The sequence below is a fragment of the Macaca thibetana genome, chromosome 6 (genome assembly GCF_024542745.1).
Source record: "Macaca thibetana thibetana isolate TM-01 chromosome 6, ASM2454274v1, whole genome shotgun sequence".
NCBI classification, from domain to species: Eukaryota; Metazoa; Chordata; class Mammalia; order Primates; family Cercopithecidae; genus Macaca; species Macaca thibetana.
In genome coordinates this window covers 138,403,890-138,424,485 of record NC_065583.1, presented here as the reverse complement: position 1 = coordinate 138,424,485, position 20,596 = coordinate 138,403,890, and the positions used below count along the sequence as shown (strand labels likewise).

The window sequence follows — 20,596 nt, the reverse complement described above, 5'->3', positions numbered from 1 at the left end:
TACTTACATCTGTGTTTCTCCTAATTATTGAAGAAGCATGCTCTATCTTTAAATGCCTAAATTAAAATAGTGCCTTAACATAAATCAAGGCAGTAGGATTCAAAATGTTGTAGTCGTCACTCTATTTTTCAGTTACATACGCATTGTAAGCAAAATCAGTTTCCCTTAAGCATATCCTTAATAAAGCCATAAACAGTATTCATTTAATTAAAACCTGACCCTTAAATAGTCTTTTTAACCCTCAGTATGACCAAAGGAGAAGTAATCATGAAGTATGTTTCTTTTGTTTGTTTGTTTTTTGAGACCGAGTCTCGCTCTGTCACCCAGGCTGGAGTGTAGTGGTGCGATCTCAGCTCACTGCAAGCTCCACCTACTGGGTTCAAGCTATTCTCCTGCCTCAGCCTCCCAAGTAGCTGGGACTACAGGCACCCGCCACAGGGCCCGGCTAATTTTTTGTATTTTTAGTAGAGATGGGGTTTCACCATGGTCTCGATCTCCTGACCTCATGATCTGCCCGCCTTGGCCTCCCAAAGTGCTGGGATTACAGGCGTGAGCCACCGCGCCCAGCCATCATAAAGTATGGTTTTAAAAAAATTTCTTACAGATAGGGTCTCACTATGTTATCCAGACTGGAGTGCAGTGGCTATTTACAAGTTCAGTCATGAAGCACTTTAGCCTCAAACTCCTGGACTCAAGCGATCTTCCCCTGCCTCAGCTTCCTGAATAGATGGGACCACAGGCACATGCCACCATGCCCAGCTAATGCATATCTAAGTACGATGGTCATCTAAAAGAAAACCACTTGTAATTGAGTTGTTAGCTTTTTTTCATGAAACATTATTTTTACTTGAAAGAATGACTCACAAAGTACAGTTGTTCAGATTTAAGTATTTGGCAAACATTTTCTCAAAAATAAATGAAATGAGTTTATCACTTTAACAAAAGCAAGTCAGGCGTGGTGGCTCACACCGGTAATCCCATCACTTTGGAAGCCGGGGTGGGAGGATAACCTGAGGCCAGGAGTTCGAGACCAGCCTGGCCAACATGGCGAAACCCCATCTCTACTAAAAATACAGAAAATTAGCAAGCCAGGCATAGCTGGGCATGGTGGCTCATGTCTGTAATCCCAGGGCTTTGGGAGGCCGAGGCAGGTGAATCACCTGAGGTCAGGCATTCAAGACCAGCCTGACCAACATGGTGAAACCCCCATCTCTACTAAAAATACAAAAAAAAAAATTAGCTGGGCTTGCTGACATGCGCCTGTAATCCCAGCTACTCGGGAGGCTGAGGCAGAATTGCTTGAACCTGAGAGGCGGAGGTTGCAGTGAACAGAGATCATACCACTGCACTCCAGCCTGGGCAACAAGAGCAAAACTCCATCTTAAAAAAAAGAAAAAAAGAAAGAAAATTAGCCTGTAATTCCAGCTACTTGGCAGGCTGAAGCAGGAGAATCACTTGAACCTGGGAGGCAGAGGTTGCAATGAGCTGAAATCGCACCATTACACCCCAGCCTAGGTGACAAGAGCAAAACTCTATTTAAAAAAAAAAAAAAAAAAAAACAAACACTGACGGCCGGGCGCGGTGGCTCAAGCCTGTAATCCCAGCACTTTGGGAGGCCAAGGCAGGTAGATTCTGAGGTCAGGAAATCGAGACCATCCTGGCTAACACGGTGAAACCCCATCTCTACTAAAAAAATACAAAAAACTGGCCAGGCGAGGTGGCGGGCGCCTGTAGTCCCACCTACTCGGGAGGCTGAGGCAGGAGAATGGCGTGAACCCAGGAGGCGGAGCTTGCAGTGAGCTGAGATCCGGCCACTGCACTCCAGCCTGGGCAACAGAGCCAGACTCCGTCTCAAAAAAAAAACTGACTATACTTGTTGCCAATTATTAAAATACTTGTACTTTTCCTAAATATGTAACTGAGGCCAGCTTTTCTTTCCCTTTTTTTTTTTTTTTTTTTTTTTTTTTGAGATGGAGTTTCGCTCTTGTAGCCCAGGCTGGAGTGCAATGGCACGATCTCGGCTCACTGCAACCTCTGCCTCCCGGGTTCAAGTGATTCTCCTGGCTTAGCCTCCTGAGTAGCTGGGATTACAGGCTTGCACCACCATGCCCAGCTAATTTGTGTATTTTTAGTACAGACGGAGTTTTACCATGTTGGCCAGGTTGGCCAGGCTACCCTCGAATTTCTGACCTCAGGTGATCCATCTGCCTCGGCCTCCCAAAGTGCTGGGATTACAGGCGTGAGCCACGGTGTCCAGTGAGGCCAGCTTTTCTTTCTTTCTTTTTTTTTTTTTGTCTGAGACAGAGTCTTGCTCTGTCACCCAGGCTGGAGTACAGTGGCATGATCTTGGCTCACTGCAAGCTCCGCCTCCCAGGTTCACACCATTCTCCTGCCTCAGCCTCCCGAGTAGCTGGGACTACAGGCGCCTGCCACCACACCCGGCTAATTTTTGTATTTTTTTTAGTAGAGACAGGGTTTCACCGTGTTAGCCAGGATGGTCTTGATCTCCTGACCTCGTGATCTGCCCGCCTCAGCCTCCCAAAGTGCTGGGATTACAGGCATGAGCCACTGCACCCGGCCAAGGCCAGCTTTTTAAATATATTATACTTCAATTAAATAAGTCACAAAATGTTGACATGCTAGACAAAGTAATAGACATAAAAAACCAGGTTTGCTCATTCTGCTTACCAGCAGAACTTAACAAAATCCTTTGCCAGCAGAATTTCACAAAGCCCAACTCAATGACTGAGTGTAGACCTCTAGAAGAATGCCCTGGAAACAATAAGCAGGTTAGAGCACAGGTTCCCACATCTCTTGCTTGAATCAATGCATTTTTTTAAAAAAGGTAAGTTCAGTGTTCCCACCCCTTGCCTCTTCCACTATATAAGATAGTGTCCCACAGGATTCATGGTTGTGCCTCTGTAATCTAATCTATAACCAGATGTACTCTTACACCCAAACTTGGATGAGATTTTGCTGTAATGTAATTTATGACTTTTTTTTTTTTTTGAGACAGAGTCTCACTTTTTATCACCCAGACTAGAATGCAGTGGCATAGTCATGGTTCACTGCAACCCGGAACTCCTGGGCTAAAGTGATCCTCCTGCCTCAGCCTACCACGTAGCTGGGACTACAGGTCCACATCCAGCAAATTAAAAAAAAAAAAATTTTTTTTGATTTTGCTTTTAGAGATGGGGGTCTCATTACATTGCCCAGGTTGGTTTTGAATGCCTGGCCTCAAGAGATCCTCATGCATAGGCCTCCCAAAGTGCTAGAATTACAGGTGTGAGTCACTATACCCAGTTTATGAACATGTTTAATGTAATTTCTGAGCACATGCAGAACTTCCAACCCCTGATATGTAAGCTGTGGGCTAAAACACTACTTTGGAACAGTCTAACAGAAACTCTCTGAAAGGTTGCAATCCTGACTCTGAATTAAACTGACTTTAATTCTTTAAAAGTGGGTTATTTTTCTTTAGTTGACAGCAGATAGAGATATGAGAATTCAGCTATCCATTACTGATCAAGACACTAAAGACATTTGCAAAAATATGAAATAATCGCATTCTTCTCCCTGTTTTAGTTTTAGAAACTATAGTGATTTCTCATTTTTAAAAAGTGTTATATTAACATGTATTAAGCTTGTTATGCTTTTTTTTTTTTTTTTTTCTCTTTTTGTGATGGAGTCTTACTCTGTTGCCCAAGCTGGAGTGTAGTGGCACGATCTTGGGTCACTGCAACCTCTGCCTCCCAGGTTCAAGCGATTCTCCTGCCTCAGCCTCCTGAACAGCTGAGACTACAGGCGCATGCCACCATGCCCAGGTAATCTTTGTATTTTAGTACAGAGGGGGTTTCACCATATTGGCCAGGCTGAACTCGTGATTCACGTGCCTTGGCCTCCCAAAGCACTGGGTGCTGGGATTACAGGCGTGAGCCACTGCGCCTGGCCTTGTTATGCTTTTAAATACATTGTTAAACATTTTAATTTTCAGTTTATGAGTTATTCACAATTTTTTTTTTTTTTTTTGAGACGGAGTCTCGCTCTGTCGCCCAGGCTGGAGTGCAGCGGCGCGATCTCGGCTCACTGCAAGCTCCGCCTCTGGGGTTTACGCCGTTCTCCTACCTCAGCCTCCCGAGTAGCTGGGACTACAGGCGCCCGCCACCACGCCCGGCTTTTTTTTTTTTTTTTTTTTTTTTTTTTTTTTTGGCATTTTTAGTAGAGACGGGGTTTCACCGTGTTAGCCAGGATGGTCTCGATCTCCAGACCTCGTGATCCACCCGCCTCGGCCTCCCAAAGTGCTGGGATTACAGGCGTGAGCCACCGCACCCGGCCGAGTTATTCACAAATATTAATACATGCAACCAATATGTAACGAAAACTCTCTGGAATCCTGAATAATTTTTAAGGGTATCAAGGGGGTCCTAAGACCAAAAAAATTCATAATTACATGTTCTAGGGAAGAGGTCAGCAAACTTTTCCTGTAAAGTGCCAGAGTCCGTATTTTAGGCTTTGCAGTCTTGTGTAAACTACTTGGTTTAGCAGTTGTAGTGGGAAAGCAGCCACAGGCAATATGCCAATGAATTAAGTTAGTGAGATTACACTTTGGGGAGCTTTGTTGCTATGCAGGAATATCACACCAACATTGTTCAATCTTCCAATTTGTGGAGTTGAAAACTTTCAATTGTGTATTTTGTCTCAAATTAAAAACAAACTCGGTGCCAGGCCACCACTTTTCAATCTATGGTATACCAAATAAACTGACAGCTAGAGACCCAACTGCCTATTTATATAACAATAATTTAAAAATCTAGTTTTTCTTGGTATATTGTCTATGTCAAATTTTAAGTGTAGCTTGGTAACATCATAGAACTTACAATTTTCAGAAATATAGTCAAGTCTTTGAGGGAGTAAAAATGTAATTCAAATGGCAAAAGACCAATTTAGAGTAATTCAGTTATTGATTTGTTAAATTCTAAAGAACGTAACTGGAAGCTTTCTTAGGTGAGATTCTAAATAAGGACAGCTTTCTAAAAAGTGCTTTGATTTACCCACTCAGGTTGCCTTCTGTAGTAAATGAAGCCTCTTTTACCCCACTGCTTTCTCCTATCCTTCTGCTACAGTTCATACCTACCCAAATAGAAAAATTATAGTGAAGTCCTTTGTCTCTGCTTGAAGCACCTTAAGGACAGGAAACATTTTGTTAGTTTGATAGTCCCAGCACCAGGCACAAGGCAAGTATTCAGTTTCTTAGGATTGTATGATCTCTTGGGTTCCTATCTCATACAAGTTCCTGTACTAGTGCTGGGAATGAAAAGATGAAGTGGGTCTCTCTGCCACGATAAAAAGCCCGGCAGCGGTCCACCGGCACTCAGCTCCTCCTGAAACACGTATTTTAAACTAAGGGGCCACAAAGTCAAAAGACAGCGACATGCAAATGAAAAAGCCTGATGAATTCTAATTTACACTGAAGCCCGTGAAGAATATAGTGAGATATTGGTCCATATCCCTCTCTGTGACAGGGAGCTACCAATTCTTTACTCTCATAACAGCAGTTACTTGGAGTCGCGCACTCATATAGCTGCAGTTAGAGCATTCCGACGCGGGAAGTTCCAAGACTCAGGTAGAGCACGCGCTTAAACCAACGGAACCAGACTAGTCTCCTAGGCCAGACACACGACCTAGCTCCCACCTAGCGTATCCCTCCTCCCTCCTTCCTCCCCACCCCACCCAAACCCCATCCCGCCCCTGTCCTTCCCAGTTCCCTCCCCTTTACCCTTCCCTTCCTTCCCTCCGTCCCTTCCCTAAATAACCTACTCTACTTTTACCCTTCCACACCTCAAAACCCTTAACCCCCTGCAAAGCATCGGCAGACTCTTCGCTTCACCCCCAACCTCTAGCTCTCTCCCAACAGCTTCCTCTTCCCAGGCCAGAATGACGTCTTCCAGTCCCCCACCATATGAGCCGGAAGTGCGTCATGTCGAGGCGCCACGGCGCTCGTTTGGCGCGCGCGCCCTAGGCGGCGGATCTAAGCTGAGTTCTTGGATCTTTTCTTGTTTCTCCCTGGCTTTTGACTTTTTCTGGACCCTGGTGTCTACGATTTCCGAGATGCCGTCTTCTTTGCTGGGCGCAGTGATGCCGGCCTCTACATCGGCCGCAGCCCTGCAGGAAGCTCTGGAAAATGCTGGACGGCTCATCGACCGTCAGTTGCAAGAGGACCGCATGTACCCGGACCTTTCCGAGTTGCTTATGGTGTCTGCCCCAAGTGAGTGATAGTGACCCTGCTTTCTCAGCCTAAAGGACTCGCGCCTGACTTCCTAATTTGCTACTTATCCCCAGCGTTAGTCCCGGCGAGGATATCCTGAGATTTATGGCGCTGTTGGCTGCATTTTTGGAGAACAGCAAGCAGCTTATTTTCAGGTTTTTTCCTTTCCTCACTTTCTTGATTGTAGATACTTGAGAGGGCAAGAGCGAAGAGCAAGCTCCCAGTTGAAGCAGAAAGAGGCAAAGACCCCAACCTTAATGAGCTTCTCGCCGCACTCAAGTGTTTGTGGCTAAGGCCATATGAGAAGCATCTTCAGATCCAAGTTCTAAATTTGTTCATTTCTCCTGTTAGTATTTGAGTAGATCGTAAGAGCAAACGACATTAATTTGGAAATGTAGCATGTTATCTTAAAGATACGCTTTGCTTTATTTTTATTTATTTATTTATTTATTATTTATTTATTGAGACGGAGCTTCCCTCTTCTCCCCGGGCTGGAGTGCTATGGCGCGATCTCGGCTCATTGCAACCTCCGCCTCCCGTGTTCAAGCAATTCTCCTACCTCAGCCTCGCGAGTAGCTGGGATTACAGGCGCCCGCCACCACGCCCGGCTAATTTTTGTGTTTTTTTTTAGTAGAGACGAGGTTTCACCATGTTGGCCAGGCTGGTCACGAACTTCTGACCTCAAGTGATCCGCCTGCCTCGGCCTCCCAAAGTGCTGGGATTACAGGCGTGAGCCACTGCCCCCGGCCAAGAAACGCTTTATTGTGTGTAGAGATGTGTATTATGAAATGCTGGAGGATCTTAAAAGACCTACCAGTGGAATAAAGGAAGAGAACAGGAAAATCAGCAGTGCTCATGTACAGGGAGGGTAAGGCAGAATATGTGTTGACAATAGAGGTGACTGGAAAGTGTTTAACAGTTTTAAATTATGACTAGCTCCCACAGCTTATGGAATTACATCAGTTGCTAGAAAAAGATGGAATTTGGAGAAAACCAGAGAAGTGTGAGAAAGAAAAGAGATTGTTGGTGAGCAAGAACCGAAATAATCTGAATAGGATAATTTGTGCAGTGTAAACCGAGAACACTTCTGATTTTTTTTTTTTTTTTTTTTTTTTAGACGGAGTCTGGCTCTTTTGCCCAGGCTGGAGTGCAGTGGCGCGATCTCTGCTCACTGCAAGCTCTGCCTCCCGGGTTCACCCCGTTCTCCTGCCTCAGCCTCCTGAGTATCTGGGACTACAGGCGTCGGCCACCACGCCCGACTAATTTTTTGCATTTTTTAGTAGAGACGGGGTTTCATCCTGTTAGCCAGGATGGTCTCCATCTCCTGACCTCGTGATCCGCCCACCTCGGCCTCCCAAAGTGCTGGGATTACAGGCGAGAGCCACCACGCCTGGTCTACTTCTGATTATTTATAAACATCATTGATAGCTTTGTAATCAAAGAAATGATAGAAACAACGATAGTATTTTCTCCCTACAGCTACTTACCAATGAGCGTGTCTTATAATACCTCATTGGCCTGTTAGCAACTATCATCTTGAACAGCGTTACTCACTTTGGCCTCCTTAGGTGTAAAAATATATAAAAACAGTGCATACTTTCTGGTCCTCCTCTTACATATCTCATGTCTTTACACTCACCTTCCTCTTTCACCCAATGTCTTTCCCCTCTTTTTCTTCCGATTCTTCACCCCTTGCTCTGATTACAGAGAATTTATCATATTTTCCATAAGAAGTCCATCTTCAGGATTTCCTCAGGATTTTATTTTACTTTTATTGATTCTGCAATGTTCTTTCTTTGCCTAACAAACTTCTTCCAGACTCCCTGTGAAAGTCCTTAGTTTCTCTTTGTTGTCTTTTGTTTTTGTTTTTGTTTTTTTTGAGTCTGGTTTTAATTCTGTTGCCAGGCCGGAGTGCAGTGGCATGATCACAGCCCACTGCAGCCTCTAACTCATGAGCTCAAGTGATCCTCTCGTCTTGCCCTCCCCAGTAGCTGGGACTACAGGCGCCTGCCACCACACCCAGCTAATTTTAAATTTTTATGTAGAGACATAGTCTCACTCTTGTTGACAAGGCTGGTCTCAAATTCCTGGCATCAAGCAGTCCTCCTACCTCAGCCTTCCAAAGTGCTGAGATGACAGATGTGAGTCACACTCCTGGGCTGAAGTCTTTCTTACCATTCCCATCCTCACTAAAATTATCAATTCCTCCCTCTGTGTTCCCACTGCCATTTAACATAGTGATCTGCCACCTTTGGCCTATTAAAGTTAAATGTTTTAGGATTAAATGGGATGTCTGGATTTGCTTTATTTATTTATTCATTTATTTATTTTTTGAGACAGAGTCTTACTGTCACCCAGCCTGGAGTGCAGTGGCATGATCTTGGCTCACTACAGCCTCTGCCTCCCAGGTTCAAGCAATGCTCCTGCCTCAGCCTCCTGAGTAGCTGGGATCACAGGTGTGTGCCACCAGGCCCAGCTCATTTTTCTATTTTTAGCAGAGACAGGGTTTCACCGTGTTAGCCAGGCTGGTCTTGAACTTCTGACCTCATGTGATCCGCCCACCTCGGCCTCCCAAAACATTGGGATTACAGGCGTGACCCGCTGCACCCAGCCTGGATTTGCTTTAATATGAATTCAGCCCAGTAATCCCAGCACTTTGGGAGGCCAAAGTGGGCAGATCACTTGAGCCCAGGAGTTTGAGACCAGTCTTGGCAATATGGCGAAACCCAGCCACTTAAAAAAAAATACAATAATACAAAAATTAGCTTGGCATGGTGGCACACATTTGGACCTCCAACTACTTGGGAAGCTGAGATGGGAGGATAACCTGAGATGGGGAGGTTAAGACTGCAGTGAGCTGTGATTGTACCACTGCACTCCAGCCTGGGCAACAGAGTGAGACCCTGTCTCAAAAAAAAAAAAAAAAAAAAAAAAGCCTGACGCTGTGCCTCGTGCCTGTAATCCTAGCAATTTGGGACCCAGAAGCAGGGAGGATCACTTGAGCTTGAGACCAGCCTGAGCAACATGGCAAAACCTTGTCTCTACAAAAAATGGCTAGGCACGGTGGCTCACACCTGTAATCCCAGCACTTTGGGAGGCTGAGGCAGCAGATCACGAGGTCAGGAGTTCAAGACCAGCCTGACCAACGTGGTAAAACCCCGTCTCTACTAAAAATACAAAAATTCGCTGGCTCTGGTGGCACGCGCTTGTAATCCCAGTTATTCAGGAGGCTGAGAAAGGAGAATCGCTTGAACCCGAGAGGTGGAAGTTGCAGTGAGCCAAGATCACGCCACTGTATTCCAACCAGGGCGATAGAGGCAGACCCCTTCTCAAAAGAAATGGGAGGCCAAGGCGGGCGGATCACGAGGTCAGGAGATGAGACCATCCTGGCTAACATGGTGAAACCTCCATCTCTACTAAAAATACAAAAAAATTAGCCGGGCATGGTGACGGGTGCCAGTAGTCTCAGCTACTCGGGAGACTGAGGCAGGAGAATGGCATGAACCCGGGAGGCAGAGCTTGCAGTGAGCTGATATCGCGCCACTGCATTCCAGCCTGGGTGACAGAGCAAGACTTCTCAAAAAAAAAAAAAAGGAAAAAAGAAAAATGCTGTTTGGCTGGGTGCAGTGGTTTACGCCTATAATCCCAGCAATTTGGCACGCGGAGGTGGGTGGATCACTTGAGGTCAGGAGTTCAAGACTAGCCTGGCCATCATGGCAAAATCCTGCCTCTACTAAAAACACAAAAATTAGCCGAGTGTGGTGGCATGCTCATGTAGTCCCAGCTTCTTGGGAGGCTGAAGCAGGAGAATTGCTTGAACCTGGGAGGCAGAGGTTGCAGTGAGCCGCCATTGCGCTGGAGCCTGGGCGACAGAGCGAGAGTCCATCTCAACAAAAAACCCAAAAAACAACAACAAAAAAGCTAAGCATGGTGTCATGACACTCTAGTCCCAGCTACTCACGAGGCTGTGGTGGAGGATTGCTTGAGCCCAAGAGGCTGAGGTTGCCTTGAGCTGTGATTGCACCACTGCATTCCAGCCTAGGCAACAGAGTGAAACTCCGTCTCAAAAAAAAAAGAGAAAAAGAATTCAGCTGGGTGCGGTCCTCATGTCTGTAATCCCAGCCCTTTGGGAGGCTGAGGCGGACGGATCACGAGGTCAAGAGATTAAGACCATCCTGGCCAACGTGGTGAAACCTTGTCTCTACTAAAACGACAAAAATTAGCTGGGTGTGGTGGTGCATGCCTGTAATCTCAGCTACTCGGGAGGCTGAGGCAGGAGAATCCCTTGAACCAGGGAGTCGGAGGTTGCAGTGAGCCGAGATCACAACGCTGCACTCTAGCGTGGCGTCAGAGCGAGACTCCGTCTCAAAAAATAAAAATAAAAAAAGAATGCATTGGGGAAGGAGTGAACAATGATAAAAATGAAACATGATTGGGGGTATTACTGGTTATTAAGTTGGATAATCCGTACATAGGTATTGATTGTATTTTTCTTGTATATATTTTTAAAATTTCCATAATACACTTGAAGATTGTTTTATATGTCAGTTTTCCTTAACATCTTTCTACTCTATAGAACCTGAAAAAGTGCCTGAGATAATTAGGTCATCAGTCAAGTCTAAATAACACCTTGTCTGGGAGCAGGGATAGGCTGAGTAGACCAGCCCACTCCTGTCCTTAGTGATTGAGTCTTAGAGCAAGAGAAAGGTTGCCTGATGAGAACACTTTATAGAGCAGTCTTTCTTTTTTTCCCCCCAATAAGATATTGCTTGTGGGGTGTTATTTGTATTTGTCTTAGTGGTCTGGGGGAGAAATCTAAAGGGAAAAGTCATGGGTTATTTTAATCTGTAAATGTTTAGCTGGTAAAGGCAGTATTTTCCCCCAGTCATTATTTTGTTTGCTCACAGTCATTTTACCTTTGAGCCCCAAAGCAGTTTTATATTTTCCCATTTCAGATTAGCAAAATGAGAGAAAAACACTAAATTATTATTTTTAAATTTTTTTATTTTTAATTTTCGTGGGTACATGGTAGGCGTGTGTGTGTATACATATATATGTATTTTTTTTCCCAAGACGGAGTCTTGCTCTGTCACCCAGGCTGGAGTGCAATGGCATGATCTTGGCTCACTGCAGCCTCTGCCCCCCAGGTTTAAGCAGTTCTCCTGCCTTAGCCTCCCGAGTAGCTGGGATTACAGGCGCCTGCTACTGTGCCTGGCTAATATTTTTGTATTTTTCGTGGAGATGGGGTTTCACCATGTTGGCCAGGCTGGTCTTGAACTCCTGACCTCGTGATTGGCCTGCCTCTGCCTCCCAAAGTGCTGAAATTACAGGCGTGAACCACCACGCCCGGCGGTGTATATATTTATGTGGTGCATAAGATGTTTTGATACGGGCATGCAATGTGAAAATGGGGTATCCATCCTCTCAAGCATGTATCCTCTCAAGCACATATATTTATGTGGTGCATAAGATGTTTTGATACGGGCATGCAATGTGAAAATGGGGTATCCATCCTCTCAAGCATGTATCTTTTGTGTTACAAACAATACAATTACATGCTTTCATTTTATTCATTTATTTATTTATTATGATTTTTGAGATAGTCTTGCCCTGTCAGTCAGGCTGGAATGCAATGGCCCAATCTCGGTTCACTGCAACTTCTGCCTCCCAGGTTCAAGCAATTCTCCTGCCTCAGCCTCCCAAGTAGCTGGAATTACAGGCGCACACCACCACACTGGCTAATTTTTTGTGTCTTTAGTAGAGACGGGGTTTCACCATGTTGGCCAGGGTAGTCTTGAACTCCTGACCTCGTGATCCTCCTGCCTCACCCTCCCAAAGTGCCAGGATTACAGGCTTGAGCCACTGCGCCCAGCCACTTTTATTTTAAAATAACACTAAATTATCAAATTTAAACATTCCTTTGTTATAGAGCAAGTTTTTGTGAGATACAACTTTCCCTTCAGGCCTGAAACCAGTAACTGTTCCTACCTTAACAATGGAATATTTCAGGCCTACTTTGTGTCGGGTCAAAACTAGTATATTCTCTCTGTACCTTTGGAACCAGCACACGAAATTTTTTTGTGGCACTCAGTCCTTTTGTATGCCCAGTTGATAAACAGTATTTTATTATAAATGCTTCATTTTCTTTTTGTAGATAATCCCACTGTTTCTGGCATGTCAGATATGGATTATCCTTTACAAGGACCTGGTTTGCTGTCCGTACCCAACCTTCCAGAGATCAGTTCCATCCGAAGAGTTCCTCTCCCACCTGAACTTGTTGAGCAGTTTGGACGTATCCTATTACTTTGTATTTATTTTAAAAATGTTAAAATTGATATTTTTCATTGTTATAATTCTTGTTCTATGTTTAATTAATGTGTTGTATATCAATTCATTTAAGGGTTTTATTTAAAATATGTTTAAGTATATGGGTTCTTTGTTGTATTAAAGAGTGGACACATAGTGATTTTTTACATAAATATTAAGTCAAAAGCTATTGAAACAAGTTAAAGAAAAATAAGATTCAACTCTGTCTGCCTTACATCCACACTGCCTCAGATATGCAGTGTAATTGCATGATGGGTGTGTTCCCTCCTATCAGCAGAGCTTGGCTCACAATTGACAGTGATATATTCATGTGGAACTATGAGGATGGGTATGTATTTAAGGCTGGTTTGCTTTAAGGGTGATTGGAATTTATATAAACTTTACTGTAGCTAGTGTTCTCATTAGAAGCTGCTTGGTTTATCTTTCATTCATCTAGCCTTTGGGTCAGTGCTTCTCAGTATGCTTCTCAGTATCCATCATCTGGGGATGTTCAAATGTGCATTCTGTTTTAGTAGTCCTGGGTGAGGCTCCAGAGTCTGCATTTGTTTTTTTTTGTTTTTGTTTTTTTTTTTGAGACGGAGTCTCGCTCTGTCGCCCAGGCTGGAGTGCAGTGGCCAGATCTCAGCTCACTGCAAGCTCCACCTCCCGGGTTCCCGCCATTCTCCTGCCTCAGCCTCCCGAGTAGCTGGGACCACAGGCACCGCCACCTCGCCCGGCTAATTTTTTGTGTTTTTAGTAGAGACGGGGTTTCGCCGTGTTAGCCAGGATGGTCTCGATCTCCTGACCTTGTGATCCGCCCGTCTCGGCCTCCCAAAGTGCTGGGATTACAGGCTTGAGCCACCGCGCCCGGCCAAGAGTCTGCATTTGTAACAAACTGCCAGCTGCTGCTGCTGGTGTAGGTGGCATTCTTGAGTAGCAGGAGCCCAGGTCCCAAGCTTTTAGCCTGTAGTAAAAATAGATGTTGGCAATTTGTTGAGAGATGATTGGACATTTTTAAAGACTTCTGTTTTCCTTACATTTCTATGGAGCAGGCATCTGATATTTATTTATTTTGTTGTCATTTTGTGAATTTGACCTGTGTGTAAATTACATGTATAGAAATGATTCTGAGTGAAAGCCTGAGGTACTTTTGCTTAAATATAGCATATTGGTCTGGTGATCTCCCTGTTGACTTTTTAGAGATAGATTTTGTTTTACTTCCAGTTGTCCATTATATTATCCTTAGATGAGGTGTGGGATAAACATAGGAAAGCCCATATAATTAAGGTGTTACTTTTGCTCTTAAATAATTAATGATCTTTCTAGGAACACATGTGCATTAAAAAAAACACTGTATCGACCAGGCATGGTAACTCATGCCTGTAATCCCAGCACTTTGGGAGGCCGAGGCGGGTGGATCACCTGAGGTCAGGGGTCCAAGACCAGCCTGGCCAACATGGAGAAACCCTGTCTCTACTAAAAATACAAAAGTTAGCTGAGTGTGGTGGCACATGCCTGTAGTCCCAGCCACTAGGGAGGCTGAGGCAGGAGAATTGCTTGAACCGGGGAGACCTCGGAGGTTGCAGTGAGCTGAGATAGTGCCACTGCACTCCAGCCTGGGCGACAGAGCGAGACTCCATCTCAAAAACAGCAACAAAACACTGTATTATTGAAACAAAATTGAAGCTAAATGACAGCTTAATACCTATAGCTTAAATGAAACAATTTTTTTTCTATTAGAAGTTTGATAGCAATTTTTCTTGTTGAAATGTAATAGTTGTAATAGCAGTGATGTGTAGTTGTGATTATTTTTCATGTACCCTGAATGTTCCCCACTTTGTTATGTTACCATAACATTTTTTTTTTTTTTTTTTTTTTTTTGAGACGGAGTCTCGCTCTGTCGCCCAGCCAGGCTGGACTGCAGTGGCGTGATCTCCACTCACTGCAAGCTTCGCCTCCCAGGTTCACGCCATTCTCCTGCCTCAGCCTCCCGAGTAGCTGGGACTACAGGTGCCCACCACCACACCCGGCTAATTTTTTGTATTTTTAGTAGAGATGGTGTTTCACCGTGTTAGCAAGGATGGTCTCGATCTCCTGACCTCGTGATCCGCCTGCCTCAGCCTCCCAAAATGCTGGGATTACAGATGTGAGCCACCGCCCCCAGCCAACATATTCATTTTTATGCTAAATAATAAAACCTTTTTGTTTAGGTATGTATCTTTTCAAGAGAAGTCAATGCAAAAATATTACAGAACAGATACATGTGAGAATAATTATTTTCCTTTTTTTTTTTTTTTTTTTTTTTTTTTGAGACGGAGTCTCGCTCTGTCGCCCAGGCTGGAGTATAGTGGCCGGATCTCAGCTCACTGCAAGCTCCGCCTCCTGGGTTCACGCCATTCTCCTGCCTCAGCCTCCCGAGTAGCTGGGACTACAGGCGCCCGCCACCTCGCTCGGCTAGTTTTTTGTATTTTTTTAGTAGAGACGGGGTTTCACCGTGTTAGCCAGGATGGTCTCGATCTCCCGACCTCGTGATCCGCCCATCTCGGCCTCCCAAAGTGCTGGGATTACAGGCTTGAGCCACCGCGCCCGGCCTAATTATTTTCTTTAAAACATGTTTTCGGCTGTGCGTGGTGGCTCACGCCTGTAATCCCAGCACTTTAGGAGGTCAAGGCGGGCGGATCACCTGTGGTCGGGAGTTCGAGACCAGCCTGACCAACATGGAGAAACCCCATCTCTACTAAAAACACAAAATTAGCTGGGCATGGTGGCACATGCCTATAATCGCAGCTACTCTAGAGGCTGAGGCAGGAGAATCACTTGAACCTGGGAGGCAGAGGTTATGGTGAGCTGAGATTGTGCCATTGCACTCCAGCCTGGGCAATAAGAGCAAAAACTCCATCTCAAAAAAAAAAACATGTTTTCACTTTAATGAAATTTTTTACATTTCCATTAACATCCAACGTGTTTATTTAACACATACATATTGATCTTATGTATCTGACACTCTTGTTGTGGTAGGAACAGTACTGAATGAGATGAATGTGGTTCTGCCCTCATGGAACAAACAGTCCTACCTTACTGTGTGTCTTAGTCTGAGCTGCTAAAACAGAATACCATAGTCTATGATCAGCAGAAATTTATTTCTCATGGTTCTGGAAGCTGGAAGTCCAAGATCAAGGTCTGGTGAAAGCCCACTTCCGTGTTCATAGACGGCTATCTTTTCACTCTGTCCTCTCATGGCAGAGGGGTAGGGGAGTTCTTTGGGTCCTCTTTTATAAGGGCACTAATCCCATTCATGAGGTATACCCTCATGACCTAATAACCTTTCAAAGGTCCCACCTACAAATACTGTCACATTAAGAGTTAGGATTTAACCTGCATTTTAGGAGGACACAGATATTTGATCCATAGCAGTGTGTGTTCATTTAAAGAAAAATTATTTGAAGAATGAACTTATTTTAAAAAATGAAGGCACAAGTAATAGGTCCATAAATTCAATTTTGTAAAATTTATACTTAAATATTCAATTGGCTTTCTATTATAAATCCTAATTCCATCTGGATGATAAAAATGTAATCTTGGTTATTTCATTGTTCTCTAACCCCCAGCTATCTCAGCATTGGATCATAGTTTCAAGAGGCTGTGCCAATTATCAAAGGGCCCTGTAGGATGGCATGATGTAGGAGGATGGGGAATCCTAGTCCACATAAGTTGCCATTTGGCTATTTTGTTCCTGTGTGGATGACCTTTTCAGGGTGACTAGAAGCTTTCTTGAAAGTCTGGATCATATTTTTTTCGTGGTATTTTTTCTGCTTCATGTGAGCTTCTTAGATCTTTAGTTTGATGTCTTCTACTATTTTTAGAATTTTTTTCAGCTATTATCCTTATTTTTCTCTCTTTCTCTTTTACTTTCTGTTCAGCCGTTGTCTTTTTTTTTTTTTTTTCCCCAAGATGGAGTCTCGCCCTGTCACCCAGGCTGGAGTGCAGTGGACTGTCTTGGTTCACTGCAACCTTCGCCTCCTGAGTTCAAATACTTCTTGCCTCAGCCTCTGGAGTAGCTGGGACTACAGGTGCGGGCCACCACACCTGGCTAATTTTTGTATTGTTATTAGAGATGGTGTTTCACTATATTGACCAGGGCTGGTCTTGAACTCCTGACCTCCAGTGTTTTGCCCTCTTTGGCCTGCCAAAGTGCTGGGATTTTAGGAATGAGCCACTGCACCTGGCCCAGCCATTATCTTGAAATATTCTGATACATTCTCTTCTGAGATTTCAGCTGTACTTTTGTTACATACCTCATTTTGGATGCTCCATTCTGTTTTTTGTTTTTCCACTTTCTGTCTCTGTCTCCCTTTTTTTTTTTTTTGGTGGACAGAGTCTTAAGGTGCTAGGATTACAGGTGTGAGCCACTGTGCCTGGACCCCCTTTTTTTTTCCTCTTTGGAGACAGGATCTCCGTTGCCAAGGCTGGAGTGCAGTGGCATGATCTCGGCTCACTGCAGCCTCGACCTCCTGGGTTCAAGTGATTCTTCTGCCTCACCCTCCCGAGTAGCTGGGATTATAGGCATGCACCACCACACCTGGCTAATTTTTGTATTTTTAGTAGAGACAGAGTTTCACCGGGTTGGCCAGGCTGGTCTTGAATTTCTGACCTCAGGTGATCTACCCACCTCAGCCTCCCAAAGTGCTGGGATTGCAAGCGTGAGCCACCGCTCCTGGTCTTCATTGGCTTTTTTTGGAGACTGAGTCTCACTCTGTTGCCCAGGCTGGAGTGCAGTGGCAAGATCTCAGCTGACTGCAACCTCCGCCTCTCTGGTTCAAGCGACTCCCCTGCCTCAGCCTCCTGAGTAGCTGGGAATACAAGCGTGCGCCACCATGGCCGGCTAATTTTTTTTGTATTTTAGTAGAGATGGGGTTTCACCATGTTGACCAGGATGGTCTCAATCTCCTGACCTTGTGATATGCCCACCCCGGCTTCCCAAAGTGCTGGGATTACAGGTGTGAGCCATCATGCCTGGCCAGTCTTTTCATTATATTCTGTGTCTAAATTTATTTCACTAATAAAGAGAATTCAGGAGTTCAACACCAGCCTGGGCAATATGGCCAAACCTTGTCTACAGAAAATACAAAAATTAGCCAGGTGTGAAGTGGAGATTGCAGTGAGCCAAGATGGTGCCACTTCACTTCAGCCTTGGTGACAGAGCTGGACCTTGTCTCAAAAATAATAGTAATAATAATAATAAAGAGCACTGTAAGATAACACTTTGTTTTCTGTTTTTCTTTTCTTTTTTGAGACAGGCTCTCACTTTGTCAGCGAGGCTGGAGTGCAGTGGCATGATCACTACTCACTGCAGCCTCAGCCTCACAGGCCTATGAGATCCTCCCATCTCAGTGGCCTCACACTGCCATGCCTGGCTAATTTTTTGTTTCTTTTTTGTAGAGACAGAGTCTCACTGTGTTGCCCAGGCTGATCTTGAACTTCTGGGCTCAGGCAATCCTCTTGCCTCAGATTCCCAAAGTACTGGGATTAAAGACGTGAGCCACCACATCTGGCCTGTTTGCTTTATATATGTAACATGTTTTTCTTCATTTGTTCACAGAGGAGACCTTGCCTATTTTGATGGACTTAGTGAGACTATTCTTGCTGTGGGGCTTGTGAAACCAAAAGCTGGTAAGAAATAAAGCTATAAGGAAGAGATTGTGTTTGTATATGTAAACTCCAAATGGTATAGACCTGAACAACAACACACCTTTTTTTTTTTTTATTGAGATGGAATCTCGCTCCATCGAGTAGGCTGGAGTGTAGTAGTGCAATCTTGGCTCACTGCAACCTCCATCTCCCGGGTTCAAGCAGTTCTACTGCCTCAGCCTCCCGAGTGCGTTTGCTTGTTTGTTTTGTAACAGAGTCTCACTCTGTCACCCAGGCTAGAGTACAGGAGAGCCACCTCAGTGCTCACTGCAACTTCTGCCTCCTGGGTTTAAGTGATTCTCCTGCCTAAGGCTCCTGAGTAGCTGAAATTACAGGCATGCGCCACCATTCCCGGCTCATTTTTGTATTTTTAGTTGCATGTGGTTTGGCCATGTTGGCCAGGCTGGTCTGAAACACCTGGCCTCAAGCGATCCACCCACCTTGGCCTCTCAGAGTCCTGCGATTACAGGTGTGAGCCACTGCGCAGCCAAATGTACCTTTTTATAGGAGGAAATAATAGACAAAAATCACTTTTTTCAAGGCCTAAGTAAAATTTTTTAAGATTATGTCCATTTTGCAATTATAGATATTCAGTGAAGTAAAAACATACTTTTTTTTTTTTTTTTTGAGATGGAGTCTCCTCTGTTGCCCAGCCTGGAGTGCAATGGCACCATCTTGGCTCACCGCAACCCCAGCCTCTTGGATTCAAGCAATTCTTCTGCCTCAGCCTCCTGAGTAGCTGGGATTACAGGCACCCACCAAGCACGCCTGGCTAATTTTTGTGTTTTTAGTAGAGACAGGGTTTCACCATGTTGGTCAGGCTGGTCTCAAACTCCTGACCTCAAGTGATCTGCCCGTCTCTGCCTCTCAAAGTGCTAAGATTACAGGCGTGAGCCCCCATGCCCTACCCAAACTGACGTTTTATGCACTATTTATTTACTTGCATTGAAAATATATTTTCAGGCCAGGTGTGGTGGCTCACACCTGTAATCCCAGCACTTTGTGAGGCTGAGGTGAGCAGATCACTTGAGTCTGAGACTTCAAGACCAGCCTGGGCAACATGGTGATACCCTGTCTCTACAAAAAACAGAAACATTAGCCGGGCGTGGTAGTGCATGCCTGTAGTCCCAGCTATTCATGAGGCTGAAGTGGGAGGATCGCTTGAGTGTAGGAGGACAAGGCTGCAGTAAGCCTTCATTGTGTCACTGCACTCCAGCCTGGGCAGCAGAGCAAGACCCTGTCTCAAAAAAAAAAAAAAAAAAAAAAAAAGGAAAAAAAGAGGCCGGGCACGGTCGTTCACTCCTGAAATCCCAGCACTTTGGGAGGCTGAGGGGGGCAGATCACCTGATGTCGGGAGTTCAAGAGAAGCCTGACCACATGGTGAAACCCTGTCTCTACTAAAAGTACAAAATAAGCGAGGTATGGTGCCACATGCCTGTAATCCCAGCTACTCAGGAGGCTGAGGCAGGAGAATCGTTTGAACCCGTGACGCAGAGGTTGCAGTGAGCCGAGATTGAGCCACTGCATTCCAGCCTAGGCAACAAGAGCGAAACTCTGTCTCAAAAAAAAAAAAAAAGGCAAAGCAAATGTATTTCCTTTATATAGAATCTAAAAGAGATGCATAAGTGTGTAAATATTCCTCTATACTGTTATCAAGGTTGTAATCTTTTCTTTTGGTAGATAACTATAGGTCTAAGTTTTATTTTCTAAAATTTTCTAGGTTTTATTTACATTTCAAAATGAAACCTATAATATATATTTTAATCATGGTAAAATACACATAATACAAACTTTGCCATCCTAACTGTTTTTCAGCCAACACTTCAGTGGTATTAAGTCCAATCACGTTATTGTGTGACCTTTACCACCATCTGTATCTAGAACTCTATGTATCTTATAAAACGGAAACTGTGCCTATTAACTAAAAACTCCTGTTCCTCCTTCCCTCAGCAGTTGGTAGTAACCGTTCCACTTTTTGTCTGTAAGAATTTGACTATTCTAGGTTTCTTGATATAAATGGAATCATATGGTACTATATTTGTCATTTTGTGACTGGCCTATTTGATTTAACCTATGTCCTCAAGGTTCATCTGTGTTATAGCATGCATCAGAACTTTCTTCCTTTTTTTTTTTTTTTTTGGAGATGGACTCTCACTCTGTCGCCTAGGCTGGGTTGCAGTGGCATGATCTCGGCTCACTGTAACCCCTGCCTCCCGGGTTCAAGCAATTCTCCTGCCTCAGCCTCTCAAGTAGCTGGGACTACAGGCACGTGCCACCACACTTGGCTAGTTTTTTGTTTTTAGTAGAGATGGGGTTTCACCATGTTGGCCAGGCTGG

General features: G+C 44.5%; 2 protein-coding genes across 3 annotated transcripts in view; one reads left to right on the top strand and one right to left on the bottom strand.

Annotated features, from left to right (window-relative positions):
• The window catches only part of WDR70 (WD repeat domain 70), a 422,645-nt gene that overhangs the window by 382,371 nt on the left and 19,678 nt on the right, over positions 1 to 20,596 (bottom strand). The gene's annotated exons all lie outside the window — the stretch shown is intronic.
• NUP155 (nucleoporin 155) overlaps positions 5,636 to 20,596 on the top strand; it is a 78,919-nt gene continuing 63,958 nt past the window's right edge. The window contains exons 1-4 of one of the 2 annotated variants that reach the window (XM_050794502.1): positions 5,636 to 6,265; positions 12,420 to 12,557; positions 12,824 to 12,920; positions 18,171 to 18,241. In XM_050794502.1, the coding sequence (XP_050650459.1) occupies positions 5,935 to 6,265; positions 12,420 to 12,557; positions 12,824 to 12,920; positions 18,171 to 18,241 (637 nt within the window). In that variant the 5' untranslated portion in view covers positions 5,636 to 5,934. Of the gene's footprint in view, positions 6,266 to 6,288; positions 6,421 to 12,419; positions 12,558 to 12,823; positions 12,921 to 18,170; positions 18,242 to 20,596 lie in introns of those variants that run through there. The other variant, XM_050794503.1, reaches the window with a different exon arrangement.